Below are 16741 nucleotides of genomic sequence, written 5' to 3' on the forward strand. Positions count from 1 at the left end.
CTGTTCGTTTAACAAAACAGGTACTAAAAATGTCGCTTAATTCAAGCCACTGACCACAATTTTTTTCGTGAATCAAGCTTGCCCGACGTTCTGATAATCTGTGCGCGGCATCAGAAAATGACTGCGCGGCATATTTGTAAGGTTTGATGAGAGGTTAATTTTGATTGTGAAAAAAAGGATTTATAACAACTTGATCCAATAAACACATCCAAAAAAAAAAACCTCAATACTCTCATCATTTTGAAATGTACATACAAATGATTAAACACAAAAATATGAGTATTTATGAGTTAACCCTAGGAATGCAACTTTTATTTCCTGCTGTTGAATAAAATGAACTTATTTAATTTTAATATTTTAACTACTTTCAGAAAATAACTTTTTAAAAAAAAATACAATTTTAATTCTGAATTTGACTGATTTTTTTTTTTTCAAATACACATAACACACAATAGTAAATAAGTTAAAAAGGCACAACATTCTAAGGTATTGGGACCAAAATACCACAATGGATTATGAGCTTTTTGGCCCTACAATACACACACTGGTCTTAATGAAATTCTTCAAACATCATTTATTATTGCAAAATGGCTGTGTGATGGAATGAGGCAACATCTGACTAGACAACAACATAAAGATAGCATAAATAACACTCCAGTCTGTATTCCACATGGGCTAACACTCCAAAATTTGGCCATTTGTAATAGTTTTAAGCTAATTTTTTTTTTAACGAAAATAGTTTTTTTTTCGGAAGTATCTGTATACGGTGAAAAGTTTGATGTTAATAAAAGATAATATTTTATCAATGTTTTCTTGAAATAAACTTTTCTTTAAAATGATATTTAAAAAGACAAAAAAATATTGTCATCAACACAATGTATAATCTTTTTCTTCCAGACCAAAATACTGTGACCTAATGTTTGTGTATTTACAAAACCATTTTTTGTTTTGGCTGTTAACTTTGTTTCATCTTCCATACACCTCATAGAACATTTTTTAAATCTTTCAATATAAAACATTCAATCATCTTTCAGCACAACACAGCCCCCCAATATTTCAAGCACGCCCATACGACCTGAGAATAATAAATAATTTATATGTACACTATACGGGCGATCAATGATATGAGATCACTTCAAACCATCAAACTAAATAACTTTTGTCCTTTACAAAATAAAATTGAAGATATCCATTTCAAGTTTAACACCATACAAACCCAATCAAAGTTGGATGTTGAAAATGTATAATGTAAACAAAACCAAAAAAAAAACAGCTGCGTGATTTCTTTGTTACGACTCACAGAAAAACACCAAGCAATGTCTCTGCTTTTATCAAGGCACAGCTCTTCACTAACAAAAATTTATAAAGTGTTTAAAAAATTATTTTTTTTTAAATTCTTTTTATCACAACTAATGCCTTTTTTTTCTTCTTAGGAATATTAAATAGTCTAAAATTAAAGGTAAAAAAATGTATTTCCCCTTCCTTTATATCAGGATCATTTGTATTAAATAAACCTGACCTAGACAAAAATAGTAAAAACATTTTATATCTGTATGTGAAATATGATATAAAATACAATATCAAAGTTACATACCACCTTTCAGCCCAACTGCTATGTTCTTTGCCCTTATATATTTGTACAAGGCAACTAACAAGCTTATCATACTGTAAATATAGTCAAACAAAAAAACTGGGCAAGTAGACAATACTCATCCTTGTATAAAAAAGATTACAACAGGTTTATGAAATGTAATACTTTATCAGTCTCTAAGGCATCAATATACACTTAAGTGCAGGTAGGAAAATACCAAGTACCAGGTCGCAATTTTAATGTACAAATCAAAGCAGATGCATCGTTGTCTTGTGGTTTCAAGTTAAACAAAACAGCCCAAATGTTTTATTTTGCTGGACGCCTGTCCCTTTCAAATCTGAATCAGATCTAGCGCATTATGTGCTGTCGTTTTTTTGGCTAAAGATAAACGTTATATACTGAAACAAAAGTTTTTGTAACACATTAGAAAATATTTCTCACTTGCTATGTTATATAAAAGTAAAGTTTGTCTTAGAATGTAAGAAATTTTGAGCATAATTTGATCCTTATTTTGATTTTTACTTTTAACATTTAAAAAAAAACTGTCACATGTGAAACATTTTAGAATATAATGAAAAAAAATACAATTAAATAAATATGCCCGTTCTATGCCATTGTAGCCAAAATAATTAATTTGTAAAAAAAATAAAAGAAAATAGTAAAATCCTTTTTAAAAACCAAAACGGCTATTAATTGCTAATCTACTAAGCAAAAGTATTAAGATTTAACTCACAATTTTATTATTGTGTTCTATTTTTTAAAAGTTTAACATTTTGTTGTAAGATGTATTATCTGAATGTATTATATATTATTACCTTTAAACACTAAAGCTATGTAATTTATGAACCTTAAACAAAAGCACACTGACTAAAATTTTACTTTTATTAAGTTTATTAATTAAGCTATTTCTATATTTTTTTAAGTTGAGCCTCTTGAATCAATGTGATAAAAAGATGGCGAAAACAAAATTATTTAAAATAATTAAAACAGGTATAATGTACAAGTTGTTTCATCTTAATCAAAACATGTTTCACACAAAGTTTAAATATTAATTATACTGCCATCTAAATAAATATTGTTCTATGTATTTAATTCAGATTATTCAGGTTTAAAAACAAAGAGAACCTACAACTTCAAGTAAATTTTTGTGGAAAACAGTTAAGTGTACCATTGAAAAAAGGTGCAAGTAAGGATTATGGCTTAAGAAAAAAGGAAACCTACCTTGGATGAGAAAATGGACATAACAAACCAAGTTTACAATTATTTTCTAGCCAATTGGAACAGGTGCAGCCTCGAATGAGCTCATACTGTGCAGAACTGAATCCTAAAGCTGGAAGACAAATTTATTTTAAATTAAGATTCCGTAAAAAATACCTAATTCCAAATCAACATTCAATGCTTGTAAATTTAAAAAGCTCTACTTTCAGTTTCAGCTAAAATTAAAATAATTCTTTCTGAGAACTTAAAATAACTCACGTGAAAGTCAAAAGACATAGGTAACAACAACAAAAAAAACTAACCAAACGACTGGTGCATTTCTGAAGATAACCACAGATGATCTAGGTCAGACGAGTCTTGATGCATCTCTTTAGCTAACCAAAATTTCTCAAGCTCTGAACAATCTACTGCTAATTCACTTTCCTAAAACAACAAGAAATAAAAACGAGGTAGTTAATAAAACAATGAAGACTGGGGATCGACTTTATCAAGTGTAACACAACACTTTGCAGCTAAGACAAGAACGCATATTGAACATTGCGACTTGGTACTGCAAATAAGTGAACCATTAAATAAAATTAAAAAAATAAAATTGTCTAATTCTCCCATATAATGTTGCTAAATAGTTTAAAATACTTTTGTTAAAAAGTTTGTTCAAACAATTTTTAAAAACAAAAAGTAAACTAATAGGTCTCAAAAAGTCTTTAAAAAGTGTATAATTAGTGACAAGTTCACTGATAAATATAAATAACACTGATAAATATAAATAGTTACAATGACAAATGGCCTATATAGCAAACAAAAATAGCCTACCACAGTTACAAGTACTGTATACTAATAAATATAAATAGTTACAATGACAAATAGGCTATAGAGCAGACAAAAATTGCCTATCACAATGAGGATGAATTGCCACTATCTACCAAGTTTTGCAGAAAACATGTTAATAAGCAATATAAGAAAAAATAAAATAAAAACTATCATAGCATGAAGCAAGGTTACTATAGACCAGTGGGCTTTTTAGATCGTAAAAGTTGGGTGAATTTAATGAATGAATTTTGTTTATTTAGTATTTGAATACAGTTTTAAAATGAATATATACATTAAATATATTTCTTAGAATTTTTAATGATGATTAAATACAGTAAAATTACAGTACATATTTTTATACAAAAAAGTTATTTTACCTTAAGTTGAGTTAATGGTTCTTGGAAGTTGTTTGAAAAATATGAGTTTACAAAAGCACTCTAGAAAAAAGAAAAGAAAATGTACTTGATTTGTCATTCTATATACTACTAATTTAGTGGATGAAGAAACATTTGAAGTGAAGATGAATTGATTGTCAGATACTGGTTGAAGAGTTAGTGACAACTTGTTTAGACTTTTAAAATATTATTTCAATGTATTCTCAAACTTGCGTGAAAGGAAATATAATCATAAGTAGTAAAACAGTGTTAGAACTTAAGAACTTTTAAAAATAAGTAGTAAAACAGTGTTAGAACTTAAGAACTTTTAAAAATAATATTTCGATTCAAATATTCTACTTTAAATTATGTATTTTACAATGAAAGATGCAATGTAAAATTCCACTGTTGCGGATGCTTTCTTTGCAAAAAAAAATAATTTATATCACTTGTAGATTTTTTTGTAAATCAAATAGCCTATGTAAATTACCATGTTATTTCCTATGTCAAAATGCAATAAAGAATTATAAATGTTTCTCTTTGCATTGCCACTTTAAAGTAATTTAAAAAAACAGATTAATATGGAATTTAATCGTTATGGAAAAACATGCTCAAATCTTAATAAATCGCTAAAGGCAATAGTACACTACATAAGCTATATTACCATTTTAATAAATCTCTAGTAGCTTCTACAATACATGTATGAGCTGAGCCCTTACAGGAACAAAAGAGTAACTCACCTGCAAAAGTTGTGCTCCTTCACTACTCAGACAAGAGGTCAGTAACGATGGCATGAATGGATTAGCAGGACTTGACTGGCTGGGCCAGGTGGTGCAGCCATCCATGAAGCCCGCCAGCAGCTCCTTACATATAGAATCCCACTCTGTGAAGGACCAAGGATTCTCCCACTGCAGCTGCTTCTGGTCAGGTGGGAACATGTTCCCACGCTCGCAGTGTTCTCTGTCCAGCAGCTGTGGGGAGACAGGAGGGGCGTAGCCAGGGTCTAGCAGGCCAAAGCTGTGTGGGTCTTGCCAGGTGGTCTGGTGGCTGCTCTCTTCGCAAACCACTGGCCACTTCTCAACAACATACTGCGGCTCTAGGCTATTTCTCCATAGAACTACTTTCTCCTGAAGGGTAAGAGATGGTTCAAAATGTCTGTTTGTATCAACATCAAACAATTTACCGTCCTGATCATCCAGATATCCAAGGTCAATTTTATTCAGAAAGCTGGGTGAGAAGCCTGTGATGCTTGGAGAAGTAGACTCATCGTTGAAGCACAAGGGATCATCCTCAAATCCACCATCAACCTCGTTATTGTCCAGGCCGTAGAAGGAAACTAACTTGTCATCTGAATAGTAAGAATGTAATCTGGTGTCCCCATAGCTAGAGTTTATCATCTCATAGTTGCATTTTAAATCTACTTGATGGCTGTCATTTTTAGCGATTCTCTTGTCATCAGCATGTCTGAAATCTATCTCTCTTTCACAATAGTCTGGGCCATCCACCACATTGCAAGTCGACCATTTCTCTGCCAGCTCGTTCCCATTGCCGGAGCTCTCTGCTGAGCTGTTGTGGAAGGACCTAACAGGGTTTGCGCTATCCAAGGAAAACAGTGACGTCAGGGCCTCTACGCATGTCTCAAGAACCTGTTCGTTCCTGAAACTATCCTCATCATTCTGGTCAATGTTGTTGCAACTAATCAACTGCAAAGCCTTTTCCTTACTTGTCAGGAGCTTCTCTACCATGGCTTTTAAAACATGCCCTGGATACATCTGGCAGCCTATCTGACATCCAGGACCAGAGAAGTAGTTAAATATAATGTTCTTAATGGACTCGGGGGTGAAGAAGTGTCCTAGAGACTCCAAGCTTAGTGCAGAGAGATCTTTCACAGGCTTGGACACCTGCTTAGCCGTACCTTCTTCTGCGTAGATTAATGTTTCAGTATCCGTCTCTCTTCCTGTTTTCGTTGGCTTGGTCAGGTTTGGATACAGTGCTACAGCTCCTTTGTAGACAAGCTCTTGCCAGAAGGATCCACAGTGGTAAGGGAACTGTAGGGCATGTTCAAGGTCTGACTCTAGGTCGTGTGGGGTATCTACTTTCGTCTTGGGTTTCTTGATTCTCTGGACCTTTTCTCTGAGCTGTTGTTCTCTTTTCTGACCAGTGTCAAATATGTTACAAATCTCAATATCTGCACTCTTGGTTTCTAGGCTGTCATCTAAGCTGTAATCTGCACCATTGGGGAAAAGATGAGCGATGCTCTCATCTTGGACAGGATGGAATACCCCAGGGGGTCTGTCAGGATCTAGAGGGGAGTGGGTTGAATTATAAGCTGGGTCTAAAGCGGGATTCACATTCGTTCCTTGGATAACCCTGGGAGAAAAGGTTTTCAAAACTGCAATGGCACTGAATGGTCTGGACTGGTGAAGGGGGTTAGTGGTGGGTGAAAATACTTTGGTGAGAATGACAGTCCGAAAGGCTGACTTCCAGCAGCCGGAGCTGTCATTAAAAGAAGATGGTGAGCTGTCGTGAAAGGTGGACGGGAAAACTTCTGTGGCTTCTGCATTGGGCAAGACAGTTTCAGCAAGTGCCAGCGCTGCCACCTGTCTAGCAATGCTGCAAGCTTGGGCTTCCTCCTGGCAGCTAAACATGTACGAGTGCTGATTTGCATATTGAAAAAACTTCCTCTTCAGTTTCTTCTTATTTTCTTTGCCAACAGAGGGTGACCTATTCCATACAGAGTTACTCAATCGAGCTGCACCTTCTTTACATGGTGATTCCTCACCAGCCAATGATGGAAAAGCTTCATTATAGCGCCTGCAAATAAACAAATTTTCCCCTCCTTAACATTTCGTTTCACAGGAACTTAAAAAAAATACAGATAAGAACAGAAAGTTGTAACAGACCTAAATGGACAAAAAACAAAGAGATGCTGATGTTCATTAGCTCATTTGTTACATTGTCAGTACATTAAGTGTTGTCGCGGTTTTGTTTAGACACAATAAATTGTGTATATTAGCACCCATTTAGTATAAACAGACTGAAGCTTTTTTAAGTATAGCATAGCAAAGAAATTGAACAGTTGCATGAACATTTAATCTTCAGCATGCAAACACTAAAATAAGCAAAGGGAAAATATTTTGATATATTAGAGCTTTATATGTGAAACTCTTCTATAACTTATTGTGCAATTCAAGGACAGCTGCTGTCATATCTCATCTGTTTAATTCATAAAGGAACTCTTTCATAATAAAAAAAAACCCAAATAGGTATGGCATCAAGATTATCTGGGCATGTTATGCAGAAACACACTTTGAGTAAAGAGGAAATGAAGTGATAGCCCATAATAAAAAAAAAAACCTAGATAAATATGGCATCCAGATAATATGGGCATGTTAATTTTATGCAGAAACATATTTTGAGTAAAGAGGAAATGAAGTGATAGCCCATAATAACATGCTGTCTATGTTTTTTTTAAAGAAATAAATCCTCACATTGAGCAAACAACTTAAGTCAGTCAAATCCCACCTCCCCAGTAGGTGACATAAAAATGGACAACCCTTATCAATGCAAGAACGATCTATATATGATAATATCTTATTAGATAAATCCAGCAATGCTTATTAATGTAATATTTTTTTTTGTTTTGTGTAAAGCATTTTCATTTTTCTCTATAAAAATATATTTGGATTTCACAAGCATACACAAAGACTTGAAAATCCCAACATAATGTGAATGTCAGAACTGCACCATGTAATGAGTGGGACACCAAAGAATCTATGTCTTTGCTCATTTATCCGTAAAAGTAAAGTTCCCATTTCAAACCTTTGGTTCATGGGGCAAGTGAAGTTGAGTTCACCTGTTTCTGTGACCTCACCACATGAAGGGATAGTGTGATCAGCACTATGTCCAGCCGCCTTTACTTTCCCTAAAAACACGAGTTAGGTACTCTCCAGAGCTGGGTGGAAGCAGGGACGTTCTAATGACTTGAACCCAGATTCGAATGTGAGACTTTAAGGTTAGCAGTCTAGCGCCCTACCATTCCTAATTCATCCATTAGGTCTAAGAAATATTGTTCCAAAAAATGTACATACCTCTCTTCTTCACTACCATCACTTTTTGCACATGTCTGGCTGGCTGCTGCAGTAACATTGATTGCAATTGGGGCAAGCAAGCCTAAACATAATCAAATTCTTCTATTAGCTCATGTTTGGTGTTACAACAGTGCAAATAGGTGTATCTAAACAACTCAACATTTTGCTAGAAAAAATACCTGATACTTGCTATAACCAACTCACACTGAGTCAACTTAAGAACAAAAGATTGTTAAAGGATTTCAATTTTTTTTTAACCATTATAATGTTACTTACTCCTTTTCGATGCTCTCTTGTTATTCATTTTGTTTTTGGTTTCATCAATTTTTACCATCAGTTCTTCAACAACTTCTTGGATTTCTGCTTCATCAGATTCATCCTACAAAAATAGTAAATTAACAATATTATAAGTGTTATCTTGGTGGTAAAAACGTTTTAAAAGGGTGTTGGTCCTTATTTTTACTAAAGGATTACTTTAATTAAATTTTTCGAACTGATAAATAATTTTTTTTAAATTTAGTATTATATAATCTGGATATTGATGATCTCATTTCCAAAAATCAATAATCAAAGGCTTACAATGCAAAAGGTTGTTTTTTTTTAAATTATTGATTTAGATAAAGGGTACATTTTTAAATCTTAATGTCTGTCAGCATGAGAAATCGTGCAAATATTTAAAAAAAAAATTTTTAAATCTCAACTTACACAGCATACAGCACTTCTCAGAAACTGAACAGCAGCCTTCTTCTGCCTGTCTCGAGTTTTCCCTTTCCTGATGTTGTAAATATCATGAAAGAAATCATCTCCAGCAGTAAGCGGCTCATCTTCTATATCAAGATCCTCATGCAATAGTATGGTCACCACGTGATGTGCAAACTGGCTGTAATGTGTAAGTATTTCAATATTAGTTATTCCACTAAACAATAAGCTCATTATCTAAGAATAGTGTACTATTCAGCTGAATGGTAACATAATAAAGAAACGTTATTTACTTACTTCAAATAAGGCATTAATAAAAAAAAATATTTCAAAAAACATTTTGCAAATCAGTAATAATATCTGATTTCAAATACAACTTGTAAACAATATAGGTGTGTCTGGGAAAAAGTATTTTGCAAATAAAAAATAATAACTCAATTCACAGACACCTTAGCAGCTTACCAAAATGCCAAAGATTGTGTGCCTAGTTTCCTCTCTATGACATTTTATTTAAACAAACACACAAAGGGCAATAATAAAGGGTTGTAATACAGGCCACGCTTCCGGTATGAACTCACTTGGTATTGGAAGCATCGAGTTGCTCCAGCTCAGAAGCTAACCAATTACGAAGTTCCTCTGCCACCTTTGCCTCCACAGTCAAAGGTGGCTTCATGGTCACTCCTCACAGCTCACCTCTTCTTTCCCTCTCTAGATTTCCATCCCAAGTGGGCCTCAATTAATCTGAATTTAAAAGCAGTTTAATGAACCACTAGTTAGACTCCATGAGAGATGCCACATGTACAGATGAGAAGGCGACATGACAATTAATGAAGGGTGAATAATCTCATGCACCTGTGTCTGGTGATAACTATTACTTAGTATTAGTTCATTGAGACATTCATCCCTCCAACAGAGGTGCTGGAACTTTAAATTTCAATATTCTTTTTTGTGAGTAGACTAAGGAAAGATGAACATGAATAATTTCTATTTCAAACAGATGAAGAGTATGGGCACACACAAAAATAAACCCATAAAAAATGTACTTACACATGTTTCCTTTGCAGTATTCATAATGCAAAGGAAAATTTATTGTGTACCATCTAATCTATAAGTGCTGCACCTGCCTTTGGCTGCAGTTGTGAACCACAACATTCTTGACCCACAACCTGTAATGAAAAAAAAGTTCAATTAAAATTTGCAAGCAAGTAGAATAAGGAGCAGACTGAAACACTTTGAACATTTAACACTTTATAATAATGCACTATGTTTAACTTAAGGAACTGTTAAGTATCCATTCCATAAAATGATTTTTAAAATACAAACAAGAGGCAACATTAGGCTTACATAGAATGGAAATCTACACAACATTTAATTCTTAATATTAAATACAAGATCTTGTAAGGCCTAGGCCTATATATTACAGTAGTTAAAACTATTTGATATGCTTAGGCCTAACCAAATACTTGTTTCTTATGTACATTAAGTAAGCCTAGCTTACTTGTTGGCATATTCATTGATTTGAAAGCTTGCCTTTGGCAAGGTTAGCTTTTAAATTTAGTTCTATAATACTAGTATAGCATAATAGTTATCCAAGTGTATAGGCCTACTCTACTAAAAACATAGTCAAGCCTTATTTTTAGTAGCCTAAATTGTAAAATAGCAAGACAAATTTTAATCAAAAGTAGACTAGGACATGCATTAGGCAAACTGAATAAATACTAAATACTACAAATAGGCCTCAGATTTTAGGGCTTAGGGCCTAATTACTAATTAAAGTAATTGGTTAATTAGCCTAGCTACGGCCTATTCAATAAAACCCAAAAACAATGAGGCCCAATTTTATTTTCTAAAATGCAGATATGACTGGTGCTAGAATAATATTTTTAATGCCCCAAAGCGGCTAATGGCACTTGGTAGGGTCAAATGAAGGAAAAATATTTTATATTAGCCTAGTCCTAATCTCTTCTGAACGATGTCATCATTTCCCTCTGAATTGCTCAGATTCAAGTGTTATTTCCGAGTTTAGGCCATAGCACTCAATTTTCAGGAAAATATAGTTACTTAAAATTAGGTGCAGATTTCTATAGCTACCGTATTCAAAATTTACAGCACATCGTGTGCTTAATAAGCAGTGACCGTGAGGATTGGGTACTCAGTACGGAAATTTCGTAAAAAATAAACTAAAATCGTAGAATCCTAGATTTTCGAAATCTTTTCATTGGGTTTGTTTTACCTGTTACTGCGAGTTACAGAGGAATGTAAATAAGCGATTACATTATACATTTAGTGGCAAGCATAAGTAACTTGTATAAATATATGATTTTATTTAACAAACGGCACTAATATTATTTTAAGTACTTACCGCTGAGTAGCAATGTAGTGACAATAACTTCCCTGTCCTTGCTTTCATCAACATTCAACATCACAACATTACGCTTGTTTGCGCTTAATATGTGTGATCTGCCGGAAGTCACCACAAAAAAGAACAAAAAATATATTAAACTGCGTTGTTTTTATAATACCTTTAAAACTTGTCGCTACCAAAATAATTGTACTACTATATCTTACATTAATTGAGAATGTACTTTTCATATCATTTTAATTACTTCAAATAAATATTGCTTTTTAAATTTATTACTACGCTTTCTATGTCAACATTGATTTCTAAGTATGTGGGTCAACGTAGAGTATGCGGTATAGCCAGGTATTAGTTAGTGGCTGTTAGCCTAGCATTCTGTGCAGACAGACATTTAGCTCTATTTGATGATGCTGAAAAACTTAACAAATCTAATAATTATAATATCCAACCAACCCTTCTTAAAATCTGTAAATAACAGTAAATTAACATATAAAAGTATAACTCATATTAGTTTGATACAATTCAACATTAAATACGATGGACTTTTTACCAAATCAGATGGTCTATTTTAACAATAACAACAAGACTCTAGATTCTAGATCTAGTTTGTTTCCAGTGCAGTCTAACATGACTTTGACAAGATTAGTCACGATTATTTTTCGAAACCATGTTATTACATGACTGCATTTATGATATGCCTAGACGTAAGACATAATCGCCTGAGTTTCATACTAATCTGACAGTGGGTTGTTTTAAAATACGTGGAATAAGCTCCAGCGACAATCAGGTAATAAAATCTTTTCTTCTTTATTTAATGCATATATTATGGCAAACATTATTATACATACTATTATACTGACCCACTTTTAATCATATTCATTACCGTATATTATGTAGCATATATATATATATATATATATATATATATATAAGTAATTTACACTTAAGAGGAGACGGGGTTGTTTGTTGTTGTTGTTGTTGTTTTTTTTTTTGGGGGGGGGGGGGGGGGGGGGGGGTAATTGAGAATTTGTCATTTCTTACCACATAGTACAAAGCCAAATATGATCATTAACATGTTGGCCTACGCCTGAAAATGTATTTTCAATGGATACACGAGTCTTAATGCGATTTATTTACACAAGGTCTATTGTTTTATATAGGCCAACAAAACTAAGTCTATAAATAGGCTAAAGGGCCTTATATATATATATATATATATATATATATATATATATATATATATATATATATATATATATATATATATATATATATACAATTATTATAGACTTCGCAAGTAATGTGTAGGCCTATATTTATAGGAGTAGTGTCAGGACGTCTGTTTTCATTGTGTTTACTTTTGATTTTATTAAGTAATAGAAACAGTATGCCTACCTACTTAAAAACGCATTGTTTATTAAAAGACCAGTACTGACGTCTAAGTGTAGGGCTACTTCATTTACTTCGCGGATTCTTGATCGACGCGGGGGTGTCACTATAGTGTGACTAGACTTAGTTTGATAAGCTGATTGCAGATTATGATAAACATAATTCTAAATACTGATAATATATTTAAACAGGCCTAGATATTTTTTTCTTCTGGGGTGAAGTTTAAAATATTTGAGTACAATGACTAACGCATGTAGAATGTAAATTGTAATGCGACAATGGAGGTTAACAAAGGGTCAGCTAAATTTAAAACGCTTGAAGGTCATTAGTTTAAATTGACTATTACTGGCTGTAGTAATGTGTTGTATAGGCATTATTCGACCCCTACTCCTTTGGATAAAAAGGGGGGGGGGATTATCCATAAATGGTGATACAATGTTTTGTCGATTTTTACCTCCCCCTTCCCATCGTCACCAAAAAAGCCAAACTAGACCGAGTAGACCCCCTCTCCAGTCTACCTCCCACCTCCTACATTGCAGTATATATTTCCTTCTCCGATATTTTCGGAGCTTGGTTAACTGTAGCCAGAGTATATTAATGGCTACATTTCAGTTCCTTACATTGGTTTTTAAAATGCAAGAGTTTGCCGTCCCACTTTCTTATACCCCATTGTCACAAAATTCAGAATTGTGACGTCATTCATGGACAACCTTTACCCATCATTAGGGGTCATCCATAAATGACGTCACGCTTTTTTGGACGATTTTTACCTCCCCCCTCCTCTCCGTCACACGTCTTCACAAAAAGCCAGACCCCCCCCCCCTAAAATGACGTCACACCTCAACCTACAACCCCCCTCAAAATTGCAGTTGAATTTTTTTTTAAACATCGATATTTTTCTAAAATCTTGTCTATTCTATTACAATTTATTAAAACAGTTATCTAAAACGCGAAATAACGTCTAAAATTAGTTTTCTAACATTGCTTTTTTATATTGCAAAAGTGTGACGTCGCAACATCTGAACCCCTCCCCCTCATCACACATCGTCACAAAATTATGGAACCCCCCCCCCCTACGAGTGTGACGTCATTTATGGATGACCCCTTAGGCCTATGTAATAAAATGTTAATCCTTTTATAAACTTTTTTCCAGCGAAGTTTGAAGGTCAAGAAAATAAAATAATCTTATTAAAAAATGAGTTCTGCCTCTCAGCTATATGTTCGGAAACTACTAAAGGCGTATGCCACATTGAACGCCTACTGTCAAATATACCCTCTTCCAGTTTCGCCGTTGCCCGCAACAAACACGCATGTCAGGCATTTTGCAACTGTGAAACTTAAAGAGCAATCTACTGTTGAGAAATGCTATGCTTTGTTGGAGGTGGACTCCAACTGCTCAGAAGATGAGTTGAGATCGGCGTATTTAGAAAAGGTTGTAGATCTCACTAGCAGAAAAAAACATTTAAGTAATTTATTACTTAGTTCATTTAATGTAATAACTAAATAATATAGGCATCTGCTTAAGCTCTTAAACCACGGGTGTGTCTACGGAGTATGATCAATGCTCTCCCCTTATGTCGCTGAAAATGAAATTAAGTATTAAGTTAGTTAAGGGGGGGGGGGGGGCAAAACCACTGTCACTTTTATAAATTATGATCTAACAGAAAGACATAAACAAAATGGAGTGCCTGTCCCAATTCACACCCCCCCCCCACACACACACACACATGAAACATATTACATCACCCATGCTTGATTTAGTCATTGCCTAACAAAACCAAAAGCATTTTTGTATTGTAAGTGGCTCTGGTGGCTGAAATACAGAACTTACGTGGAAAAATGGGGCTAAAAGCAGAAAAGGATACAGTGATATAAAAATCATATTTTTGTAATTTTTCTTTCTACATAGAATTAGAAACACTTCTTGCTTAAGTTAATACAAGTAAATAATACTTATAAATAAATAAATAAAATAGTTCTGAAAAACTATCCTGGGGTTTCTAGTATCCTTTATGATTATTTTATTTTAATTGACAACATTTAATTTAATTTGTATGTTTTAATTAGGTGAAATTGTATCACCCAGACACCAGCAATAATTCCAGAGATGCTAATATGTTTGCAAGGATTCAAGATGCTTATAAAACTGCTATGGTAACAGTCAATGGCTTTGTGTACTCTCTAATATTTATATTCATAAAGATAAGTGACTAAAAAGTAAATATTCTAACTATTACCATTGTGGTGTAAAATTTTTTTTGTAGAATCACAAAAGAGGTCAAGTTGTTGTTGAAGAAAAAGAAATCGTTAAAGAAGAAGATGATGATGGCGCTGGTCATACAATACCACAACATAGGCGTTACCTTTCATTTGATGTAAATAATTTGTTTAATACATAAGTAAACTTTACATAAGTAAGGTCTTTATACCATTATTTAATTTAAAATTAAAATTTGTAATGGTTTTCCAAATTTTAATTAACTCTAATTTAGAGTAATTTTTTATCAATCAGGGAGTTGGATTCGGTACCCCCAGTAAACGTGAACGTCAATACAAACAAGTTCGTGTATCCCAAGCTACTGAATCTGTATTTGAGCACAGGAAACGCAAACACGGAACTGGTGAGAGCACTCTGATGACAAAAGATATGGCACAAGCAAGAAAAATTAAAATAAGGTGAGCTTCTGTTGGTCATGGTTATTGAATAAAATTTGCTAGTTAATCATCAGGATCAATGCTGAATGTTATTTTTAAAATATTTCCATTATTATCACAGATTCATCTATCAAATGATCTATTCATTATTACAGTAGTTTAATACATTTATAATTCTTTCATGAATTTTCACACATTATATTACACATTTGTTGTGTTTAATGACTTTAAAAAAAATAATTTCTGTTTTTAAAAATAATTTGGCTATCAAATAATGTGTATTTTTGTTATAAACATTCTTTAAAAAATAGTTACATTACTTTTATAAATTTACCCAGAAAATTTTTTTGTTTGCAGTAGTTTTATAGACAGGGTAGTCGATGACATGATCAGGGAGTCCATGCAGAAAGGAGATTTTGACAACTTATCTGGCAGTGGGAAACCACTGGAAAAGTCCGACTACAACCCTTACATAGACCCAACCACCCACAACATCAACAAAATTTTGGTCAACAATGGTTTCAAGCCAGAATGGATCATGCTGTCAAAGGAGATCAGGTGTTTTTAATTTTACCCTCATATTTATTTGGATTTTATCTAGAAATGGGAAATAGAAAAATTTGGCACAACGTTTTATGAGTACTTGAAAATTAGTTTGGGGAAGCAAGGATTGTTGCAGTAAACATACAATCATTTCTGCTTTAGTTCTAAGGTGATTAGAAGTTCAAGATTTTCTTTCAATATTGATTGTAGCATATTTATGATGTTATACGCAGAAAATTATTGTTATCTAATCAATATCAAAATTATTTAAGAATACTAGTTGTAGATACAATAGCATTGTTTGTACTTGGAACTGTGGATACCTCATTACCTTTAAAGTAATTTTTTTGTACCAATGAATTAAAAGACTATCTTTTATAGGAAATTTAGAATTTTTTTCATACAAAGACTTATGTGATATAAATTGAATGAATGAGACTAATTATCATGTTTTTCATGCACATGTCTCAATTATTTTAAAGGCTAACATTTTTATAGATTTAAATCTACAGAGTTAACATAGGCTATGCTAAAGAAAAACTGTCTATACTACGAGAGCAAATGGGACCACCACCCTATTTTAATGAAAATGAATTACGCTGGAAATTCGGCATTGACAAATTCAGAGACCAAGTTAAGGAAATCAATTTCAAAATTAATAAGTACAACTTTATTGTTCCTTTCATGGAGAGACAGATGGTTCACTACAATGCTGAACAGTGTGTTGAGGATGTTCTTGAAAACCATGTGGCATACCTGCCAAGAGACGCAAGTGGTAATGTTTTGACCCTGACTGAGATGGACACAGCCAAAGATAAAAATGAAGATCGTATAAATTGGACAGAAGTGTGGTCAAATATTAAGGATATATTTAAATACAGATAACTTTAAAAAAAAAATGTGAAATACAGAATCTAGATCTAAAGTTGTGTTGTTACACTGTATATTTGTAAAAAGTTTTGTAAAATCTCCATCTATAAATACATGACTTTCAATTGTTTTTGTATAGTTG

General features: G+C 33.2%; 2 protein-coding genes across 2 annotated transcripts; one reads left to right on the forward strand and one right to left on the reverse strand.

Moving 5' to 3' along the window:
* Positions 1–387: 387 nt before the first annotated feature.
* On the reverse strand, positions 388–12554 carry LOC131945119 (uncharacterized). The gene is made up of 12 exons (XM_059306120.1): positions 12538–12554; positions 11146–11243; positions 9831–9949; positions 9362–9524; positions 8790–8964; positions 8361–8463; positions 8085–8166; positions 4734–6807; positions 3997–4056; positions 3112–3232; positions 2813–2921; positions 388–1989 (listed from the first exon to the last, which is right to left on the reverse strand). Exons 4-12 carry the CDS (start codon positions 9454–9456, stop codon positions 1983–1985), a joined length of 2826 nt encoding a protein of 941 aa, XP_059162103.1. The 5' UTR covers positions 9457–9524; positions 9831–9949; positions 11146–11243; positions 12538–12554; the 3' UTR covers positions 388–1982.
* On the forward strand, positions 11460–16669 carry LOC131945120 (dnaJ homolog subfamily C member 28). The gene is made up of 7 exons (XM_059306121.1): positions 11460–11929; positions 13685–13963; positions 14599–14685; positions 14796–14906; positions 15044–15207; positions 15544–15744; positions 16242–16669. The coding sequence occupies exons 2-7, from the start codon at positions 13727–13729 to the stop codon at positions 16612–16614; spliced, it is 1173 nt and encodes a 390-aa protein (XP_059162104.1). The 5' UTR covers positions 11460–11929; positions 13685–13726; the 3' UTR covers positions 16615–16669.
* The last annotated feature ends 72 nt before the right edge of the window (positions 16670–16741 follow it).

This window comes from Physella acuta, unplaced genomic scaffold (genome assembly GCF_028476545.2).
Source record: "Physella acuta isolate Inbredline_101_S28 unplaced genomic scaffold, ASM2847654v3 ptg000525l, whole genome shotgun sequence".
Taxonomy (NCBI): Eukaryota; Metazoa; Mollusca; class Gastropoda; family Physidae; genus Physella; species Physella acuta.

Bases quoted from the DNA above. Each gene is read 5' to 3' on its own strand.
- LOC131945119 (XM_059306120.1), bottom strand. From the start codon at position 9,456: ATGAAGCCACCTTTGACTGTGGAGGCAAAGGTGGCAGAGGAACTTCGT. The intron at 6,808-8,084 runs GTATGTACATTT...GTTTATTTGCAG, and splicing joins GATGGTAGTGAAGAAGAGAG to GCGCTATAATGAAGCTTTTC. The intron at 3,233-3,996 runs GTAAAATAACTT...TTGTTGTTTTAG, and splicing joins AACCATTAACTCAACTTAAG to GAAAGTGAATTAGCAGTAGA.
- LOC131945120 (XM_059306121.1), top strand. From the start codon at position 13,727: ATGAGTTCTGCCTCTCAGCTATATGTTCGGAAACTACTAAAGGCGTAT. The intron at 13,964-14,598 runs GTTGTAGATCTC...TGTTTTAATTAG, and splicing joins GATCGGCGTATTTAGAAAAG to GTGAAATTGTATCACCCAGA. The intron at 15,208-15,543 runs GTGAGCTTCTGT...TTTTGTTTGCAG, and splicing joins GCAAGAAAAATTAAAATAAG to TAGTTTTATAGACAGGGTAG.